At 40.3% G+C, this 9,469-nt stretch overlaps 1 protein-coding gene across 1 annotated transcript; it reads left to right on the top strand.

Annotated features, from left to right (window-relative positions):
* Positions 1–5,570: 5,570 nt before the first annotated feature.
* Positions 5,571–7,328, top strand: CLUP02_18369 (uncharacterized protein; the record flags this gene model as incomplete). Its single annotated transcript, XM_049297271.1, has 4 exons — positions 5,571–5,658; positions 5,805–5,830; positions 7,043–7,220; positions 7,288–7,328. 4 exons carry the CDS (start codon positions 5,571–5,573, stop codon positions 7,326–7,328), a joined length of 333 nt encoding a protein of 110 aa, XP_049138495.1.
* Between the last annotated feature and the right edge of the window lie 2,141 nt (positions 7,329–9,469).

Here is a 9,469-nt window from a genome sequence, read left to right as displayed (position 1 = left end):
TAGGGATTATATATAAATACCAAAAATCTAGTAGTAAATACGAGGTAATTTATAGACTTTAAAAAGATCTTTCCGAAAGAGAAATTATACTTTAGGGGGAAGTATAAGGTCTTATAAAAAACCCTAACGATGTTTTATAATTACTATAAAAAAGTTAGAATTAGGGAGTATTAGTATTATTTAGTAATTAATATTATACTCGTAAGTAAAGCCTCTAATTATTATTACGAAGCGGTGCGTAATCTTAATTAAAACGACTTTTTTAGTATAATTAACGTAATCTAAAGCTACTTTAAGACCTACGATAGGAACTTAGAGCTCCTATTTAAGCTACGAGCGATTTTTTTTATATTTATAGCTAGGATAATAAAAGGTAAATTGCGAGTAGAGATCTTTGAAGAGCTTATTAATCGAATTAATAAACTAGCGAAAACCTAGCTAAATAAGGGGATAAATAAGTAGAAAGTCGGATATTTTTATACCGTAGTTTAGCGTATACTAGAAGTAAAAATAACCCTATACTAAGCACCCAAAGACTATAAGACGCTCTACTTAAAACTAAGATTTAGTTTTAATATTAAAGCGAGAATGCCGTACTAAACTTACTTCTAAGCGTATAACGGCCCTTATTAATAATATTAGGTCGATTAAACGTATAATAAGAAAAGAAAAGAGGCTAAATATAATAATCGCTAGTAAGGAGGCCTAGATTCGTTAAATAAGTAGAGATTTAACTTATAGGTAGAGTAATAGAAAAAGTAATATTATATTTATAAAAAGGATAGATATTAGTTAAGTAACTACTCCGAGGAAGAGCGTACTAAATCGTATAAATAGTATAAAAAGTTAAGGGTAATAAATAGTAAAACTAGCCCTCGTTAGTTTAACTAATTCCTTATTATATATAAAAGTAAATCCGGGGGTACGGAACTTAGTAACAGTAGTTAAAGTAGCGGCCTAAAGTATATACCCCCTATAAGAGATTCGGAAAATAAAAAAGATCTTACCCCCTATATTAATAAATTAAATTATAACGAAATTAACGATATTAACTACTCTTTTTTCGCCCCGTTAGCTTTTAAAAGATATATAAGGCTAAACGAATAGAGGGTAATAAAAGCTCTTAATAAGTAGGCTTTTATTTATAAATAGTAAGGGAAGGTCCCTTAGATAACGGATACGGAGGCGGCTAAAAAGGCGAATTTAATAGGGCCGAAGCTTATTCTCTTAATAATTAAAACGAAGATGCTATTTCTCTTAATATTTAAAAAAAAAAGAATATAGTACTAAGTAAATCTAGGGGTAGCTAGAGGGGTCTTTTTTATATTATTTAGATCCCTCGAATACTAAGCTTATATAAGTATTCTATACGAGCAAAAGGTATAGCCTAGACGATTTTTATAAAATTATCTTAGATATTAAGGTATCGTAATAGTTAACTAAAAGAAAAGGGTAATTCTAAGCGCTATAAAAAATCGCGCTAGTAATATTTAATACGTTAATAGCGGGTATTACGAAGATTAGTTTTAGCCTAAGTAAGGAAATCGTCGCCCTAGGTATAGTAAAAGTAAAGACGTACTTCGGAACGATAACTTTTTATATTTTATTTATTAATACCCTATTTTTTTTATATTTAAAAGATATGGATCGACTAGGTATTATATTCGATAATATGAGGAATAAAATCTCTAGTAGTAAATACTTCGAAATAGTCGAACGACGATGGGGGCATGCGTTTATAAAGCTTACTAATAATACGAAGTTAATTAATTACCTAACGGAAAGTAAGCTTAGAAGACTATACTAGAGATTTGGGTACCCGTTAGTTATAAAGTTATATAACCTCCTAAAGTAATTAAGTAATAATAATATTAAAATAGGGGCGCTAAAGTAGTTAATAAAAGTATATTATTAATACTAAATAAATACGCAGAGCCTACGTAAATTTAAATTTAAATTATATAATAAGCTTAACTTTAACTAAGAAATCGTCGTCGATATCTTTTATTTAAATAGTTAGCTAGTATTATATATAATCGACGTAGCTATATCCTTCTAAGTAAGGTAATTCCTCCGGGATTTATAAGTAAAAATAGTATAAATAGCCCTACGAAAAAGCTAGATTAATATATATTAAGGACCGCTAGATAGTATTAAAACCGATACTAATACTAACTTTAAGTTAGCAAAATTTAGGGATAATACGACGGCTTACGGTATATAGCTAAAAATCGTACCCGTTAAAGCGTATTATAATATTAAAAAAGTAGAGAGGGTATATTAATAATTAAAAAGGGCGTTTAGAATTATTAAAAAGAAAAATCCGGATTTTATTAATAACGAATACCTCTAAATAGTACTTAAATACTATAACGATACTATAGGGCCTAACGGACTTATACTAACGCTATTAGTATTTAGAGCATATTTAAGAACGACCTTAGCCTCGCTACTATCGCTAGGTATAAGCTAACGAGCCTAAGTAGTTAAAAAAGTAATACGGGTACTATACGAGGTAAGCGTAAGAAAGTAAGTTAATAAGGTAATTACTATGCGCAATAGGCCCGATATAGGGGATAATTTAAATATATTACTAAATTCGGATATATAAGTATAGTGCGAAATTACTTAATAATAGGCTAGGCTATATAAGTTAATTTTTATTAACGAGCGCTCTTATATAGTTACGAGAGATCGCGACTAGCTACTCGAAGTATTAATTATAGTAGTTAGACCGTATTATATAGATCTTAATAAAGTAATTTCTAATTTATAAAAAGAAAAAGAGCTAGGGGAAACTATATAACCCGCGGTAGAGGTATAAGAAATTATCCTTAATAAAATCGTCGTAGTAGTACTAATAGATAATAAGGAAAAAGAAATTATTAAAAGGGTACTAATACTACTAATAAGACGTTATAAAAGACTACGACGGTAAGCCCTAACGCGGCAATTTATTATTAGTAACGAGGTAATTAATACTTTTTATATAATAAAAAAGAAAGCCGATTTCGAGCTAGCGGTTAAACTACGTAAAAAAGGCGTAATTATAATTATTAAAAAGCTATATAAGGGATTAGATCTTATTAAAGTAGATACTCTTCGTAATCGAGGGGTCTATCGATTTATCCTATACGACTTAGAAAAATATATAAACCTCTATATATTTAAATTACGAATAGTTCGTAAGATTAAAGAGAAAGGAATACCCTAGCCGTACAAGAAGTTTAGATACGTAATTTAGGGATATAGCGATATTAAAAAAGTAACGCTACTTATATAATTACTTATTATATAGCGCTATAGCTAACGATTAATAATAGTACTAATAGTATTACTATGGAAAAAGGGATACGAAATTTAGAGCCGTAATATTACCTAGGCCTATACCTAATCGGCTATAGGGCTTATAAAGAAAATCCTAGCCCATTTACTAAAGGAAATAGCTAATAAGTACTTAGAAAGTATAATTATTAAAGTACTTAAGCCACTATATAGGCCCGCAGAATCGGGCACTTATTAATAAGCTACATACTACGATTTTTATATTAATTAACTATTAATAATTACCTCTACGTACGACCTATACTTATTAATCGCAGAGTATAAAAGTAATTAATTTAAAATCGTTAGAATATAGACCGACGATATATTAAGCCTATTTAATATTAACTTTATAAAAAAAGAGGATAAAGAGCTCTAAAAAGCGGGCTTTATAGTAAAGCTAAAAGAGGTCTTTATAATAAATACCCCCCTAGTATTTAATAGTAGGATTCTTATAATTAAAGGGGAAACCGTTATTTTTTAATAAAAGGGGTAAGGTAAAAAGATTAACCTCGTTAATCCGAACGTAATTAATATTAAAAAGTAGTATAAAACTAAGCTTGCGCAAGGGGTATATATTATAAGTATTTATTAGCCCGAAATAACTTTTAACTACGCTAAAGTAGCGCAAGCTATAAATTTAACTAAACGAGACGTCGAGGTACTTAATAAGTAGCTTAAGTAATAATAAACGAATCTCGATCGAGGTCTCGTTTACTACCTAATTAACTTTATAATTAATAAGCTCTACGTCTTTATTAATAAGTTATTTATAAATAATAACGACCTTACTTCGTAATTAGGGTATATTATTATCCTAGTTAATAAGAGTATAGGTAAGAGCGAATTTACTATATACGGTAATATAATCTATTACTCGTTAATTAAAAATAAGTAAGTAATAAGAAGTATACTAGTATTAGAGGTTTACGGTATAGTTAACGGTATTAACCTCTCCTACGCAATTTTAATAATACTAAAGAAGATTACTAATCGAATTAGCCTTCTACTTATTCTAACGGTTATCTATACTAATTCCTACTTATTATACGAATACCTCGTTAAATTAAGAATAAAAAAAAAAAAGGCTTATAATCGATATTATAGCCCTTAAGTAATCGTACAAAAGGCGCGAAATACTTACAATCCGTTAAATTAATAATAAAAATAACCTCGTAAACGCTTTTATAAAAATAGTACTAAATAAGGGATTAAAGTAATTTATAAGTAGCGAAAAAGTTACTATATAAATAGAGGGATAAGTTATATAAAAAGAGTAAAAAAAAGGGGGAAAAAGAGATAACTTAATAAACGGGCCCGAGGTCGAATTATACCTCTAACCGCAGCGGTTAAATTAATAAAAAAAAGAAAAAGTTAGTATTAAATTAAAAATCTAATTCGACCGCGGCGTACGGCCGACTACGTAGGGGCCAATTAGGGGCCCTATTTATAATTATCGTAGCCAGCCTAACCTACGGTTAGAACCTCCTTTTTACAACTACCCAGATATTTATATAGTTCAATTAATCTCTTCGTCAACTACGGTTCGAACTAACTACCCTGTAATAGGGATACCAACACGTGGCCTCTCGCTAGCGAATCCGTCTGGGCCAGTTCCTCCGGTCCATTGCTTAAACACAGTCAATGTCCACTACCCATGTAGTTTAGCGAATCTCTCGGGAGGGTATCTGTGCGATGTTGTTAGTACCTTTTGATGGAGGGAAGGCAGGGGCATCGTGTGGTAGCTTCTGTGTAGGCATAGTATGGTAGCGAGGTATCGCTGATGGAAAGAGGATGGTCGGCGCCGCTTAGGGCCACACCCATCAAGAAAGAGGTAGACGATAATAATCAATAGATGAGGAAGTTCGGGGCGAGTGAGAACAGCGCCGTCAAACAAGCACATTGACTGCGAGGAGTGCCATCAGGTAACGCCCGGTTGATGGGGAGGAAGCCATGTTTGCCAGAGTGACGCAAAGTAAGGTGAGGTAGACTGAGGAAGGAAGGGAGGCCGAGACGACTACACGGCGACCTAGGTAATCTTCGAACTGGGAAGTCGCGCTGAGCTCTGGAAAGATCTTTTAGTGGGCAAAAGGAAGGTGCATCGTCGATATTGGCAACAGTGAGAGGACAGGAAAGAGCTGGTTGTTGGAAAGGCAGGAGGGAGTGACTTTGCGACCCAGCCAACGACTAGCAGCAGTCGCCAGCAATTGACGAGTGGAAGGAGCAATGCTCATTTAACAGCAACAATGCTGCTGTCAAGTCCCATGTCGACCAGCAGCATTGACAGCAGCTGCGAAGGGACCGCATCTGCCAAACACATGAGTGGTCTGTCCAGTTAGTCCAGTCTCTGTTGTGTTCTGTCTGTCTGAAGTCCAGTGTGTGTGGGGCAGGTCCCCGGTACATTGAGAGGAAGGGAAGTCCCCGAGGATTAGCCGAGTGGAGTATTGGTGACTAATCTGACGTGACAGTGGCAACGACAGCATCCAACATCAACAGCAGCATTGCTGTGTGCCAAGTCCCATGTCGAAGGAGCTCTTTCAGCTGTCATTAAGTATATGTAACGGTCTTACATGTGGAACAACTCATCTGAGACTACAATATGCGGGCAAGCCAAGATCAGGATCTAGAGAACCACCTTGAAAGCCTTCACCGTGAACGTCCTAAATGTGGTTTTGCCAGGTGACGCTATTGATGTTCAGCTGAGGTAGTGGTGGGAAGTAAAATATGCGATTAAACTTGGGTAAAGGATTCTAATGACATGAATGACATATGTCTGTCGCGGAGTTGCGATTGGCAGAGTCCTGCCAGATGAAGTCACACCGTGGAAATTTGTCGTGAACAGACTGCTCCCAAAGTGTTTCTGCGGCAATGTGCAGTCGCAGGTCTTCGTGTGTCTCAGTGGCTTGCTATGCAGCGGGTTTCTCATCCAATAAGGAGTCGAAGAGCCACGTGCGAGAAAACCAATGAATCGAAATCAACCCGTTCCAGATCTGGGAGAGATGAATGATTAGCCGAAGATCGGATGATCCAAGGCAGGGCTTGAATTCCCAGTCAGCATTTATTACGTCTCGTCTAAATTCGGCAACACCACCGAGCATCTGCCAAACTTCTGAATCTTCGATCCATTGGCTGCAGATCAATCATCCTTGGCGTTGGCATCGCCTTCGGAGCTGCTAACTGTGGGAGAAAGGAGCTTGCTGAAGTGACCTTTCGGAGGAATGCCTACTGGGGAGGCTGAGGAGTTCGTGAAGTGATCCTTCCGTAGTGGATTTTCGGGGTAAAGAAGTCGCATGGCGTACTGAACTGCCGTCTTCTCAGCGGGCCGAGGAGTTGTTGGAGGAAGCTTTCCCGGTGGCCAAAGATCTGGCGGAAGTAATCTCACGTGATGTAATGCGCTCGTGAAGCTTTCATCTGTGTTCCGCAGTCGAGTAATGATCGTTAACACAGAGTCGGTCGTCATCCTACCAATCAGCCTCAATGACCTAAACAGTAGGTAAAAGAGCTCTAGCTCTTCTGTTGAGTGTTCTCTGGCTAACCTATGACAGAACAACCACTAGTCCATACGTACAAGGACGCATGATTCGGGATTATTCCAATAATCGGAAAACCAGAAGCTGCTTTCGTGGTCCATGCTCGACATCATGGCTGGGAAGGGTTTTTTGACAGGAAGGCGGCTCGCGGGCTTTCAAACGATGTAGCTGATGTCTGATATCTGCAGCTGAAGTATCCCATCGTCAACCAGGTCACCGTCATCTTCCACAGCTTCGGGGACGAGTGGAGGGGAGAGAGCAACAACTACGTCGTCAACTACAACGTCGTCACCAACCGCATCTTCGCCGATTACGATTCGCTGGTGACATGGTCGAGGAGACCTCCCGTCTTGAGTCGCACAAGATGTACAAGATCAAGTTTGGGCCGAGAATCCTGAGACTGGCTGGAGCACTTAGTTTTGTGGACGTCCAGCGACGCTCGAGTTGCGCCCAGTTGCGGCTCTCGTATGGTGACGATTCCAGTTTCCCCTTTGATCGTCGCCACATATGCCTCAGTATAGCTCGGTCCAACAATGCTTGGAGAAAGCCAAGCTCAGCCTGCACTCGTGGCATGGTCTGTCCACCTTTAGCGCCCGCCCTCATCTTAGATCCAGTGTAAGGAGCAGACCCTCGACCAGGTCACACAAAAGACGCCAACTGACATCCTTCTATCGGCCCATCTACTCCGTCAGCATCTCATTAGTTTCATTACCGAGAGTATTCGGGTAGGATAGGAATCGGCAGCGGCCGGCCTGATCGAGGGAGTCTTAGGGAAGCCACTGCCACGCTTGGCGTCGCAATACAATCCCGCCTGAAGAATCCGTCAACGAAGCCTGTCTGTATTGCACTGCTGACTACCTCGGCGTTCATCAAGAGCTCGTCAGTCAACCGAAGGCACATGAAAGAGCACTGCGGTGGGCTCCTGTACGTCACGACCTTGGTATAGAATGTATCGCAGAGCTTGATGCTGAACTTCACGTCGTTGTCGTAATCCGTGACCTGTCTCTTCATCGAGAGCGAGATGACAACAGTTGCGTAGCATCACGAGCTCTTGACCTCGAGTATCCTCACTACTTCGTTTGGCTTCGGGGGTGTGTGTTCCTTTCTTAGCCACGACCGGGTGCTTGTATCAGGCTGTGAGCTGGCACGCGGTTAGCTGGTAGCATTTGAAGGTGGATGGTATTGACTTGCCTCGCTTCTCAGAGTTGATGCCTGTGTCTATCATCCTCGGGTCCCTGTTCAAGATCTTCATTGGGACGTCCTCTATGACGATGTTTTCGCAGCTCTCCTACAGGCGTCATGAACCTTCGTGATGATGCTGGAGAATAATCTGGCCTTGCTGACCTTCTGGTTCTTTAAAACTTCCCAAGACCGATTGCGTACCTCATGTGCGGGATGTCGTTTGAGGAAATGAGGGCTTTTTGTGACTTACACCCCCTCGTTAGGAATTGAGCACTTGGTAGTGATAATGACATTGACGACGACACAGTTGGGGGCCTGATGATGCATTCGTGATTGATCTTGACGAGCTGCTCCCCCATATGCTTGGGTTCGTTAGCGCTCGACCCGATGTTCGTGCCCGGGACGTACTGAATGGGCCTGGTTGTCTCCACGCTTCAGCTCGTTGCAGACTGCTTCATGGGAATTGCCAAGGTCATGTTCTAGACCTTCACCTAAAATATCTTCGCCAAGCCCGTACCAGCGCCTTCTCCTCAGCCCCCAGGGTCTCGGTAATCCCGTTCGCCTCCGACGTCGCATCCGCAAACCTGTCCGAACGATTATCGCTTTCTTCGTCGTCGTCGTTATGATCGCCGCTGCTTTGGTCTTTGCGGCTCTCGTTGTCGCCACCGTCCCCGTGATCATGGCCATGTTCGTCCTCGCCCTCCTTATATCCTCCCTTGTCCTCTCCGTCTTCGTCATCGCCATCTTCGACAGGTTTCTCCATTTTCCGGTTTCCTGGGACCGGGTGTGGGCGCCTAACCGTCTGCTCCAAGCTCATGGCGTCCCGTATCTCGTTCGTCCTTGTTACTAGCTGCGGAGACGTCCTGGACAGCCTTCTTGACGTTGATAATCCTAACATTCGTCTGCCTGGGGGTGTTGTAGATTCTTTCTAAACGAGCTCTTCTTGGCCACCTCATTTTATAGTAATCTCTTGTTTTGAAGTTGATGGTGAACTCGGCGTCAAGCTCTTAACGACGGTCTACACGATCCTGTGCTTGATCGTGTGTGTGTGTTAGTTCGAAGACCTTCAAGTCAATAGCGGGTCGATAGGCTTTCTTCATGTTCGAAGCATGAATTGGGGCCGCACTCTGTGTACCTGTCAGCATATACGTTAGCGAGTAACCGTATGATTGGCACGAAACGTCAATAAAGTGGTGTGCGTTGCTGCGTATGGAGGTTGAAGTGTCGTTGGTATGGCCCCGACCGCCTTCCCGATCCACCCTATCCGCCGGCTGCCCAGAAGCCAACAGCGCCTGATCTTCAACGGCCCGAGGTACCTCGCGTATTCTCTGCAGACGACGGCGTTTTCGCGAGGCTGGATGGCATGGCCTTGAACGCCGCTGCTCGTCTTCACGTCTATGCCGCACTTCACAGCCATCGCTCACGTCGCGGCC

This window comes from Colletotrichum lupini, chromosome 11 (genome assembly GCF_023278565.1).
Source record: "Colletotrichum lupini chromosome 11, complete sequence".
Classification (NCBI taxonomy): Eukaryota; Fungi; Ascomycota; class Sordariomycetes; order Glomerellales; family Glomerellaceae; genus Colletotrichum; species Colletotrichum lupini.
Note: the sequence above shows the minus strand (reverse complement) of the source record. Positions and strands in the feature narration are given on the sequence as shown.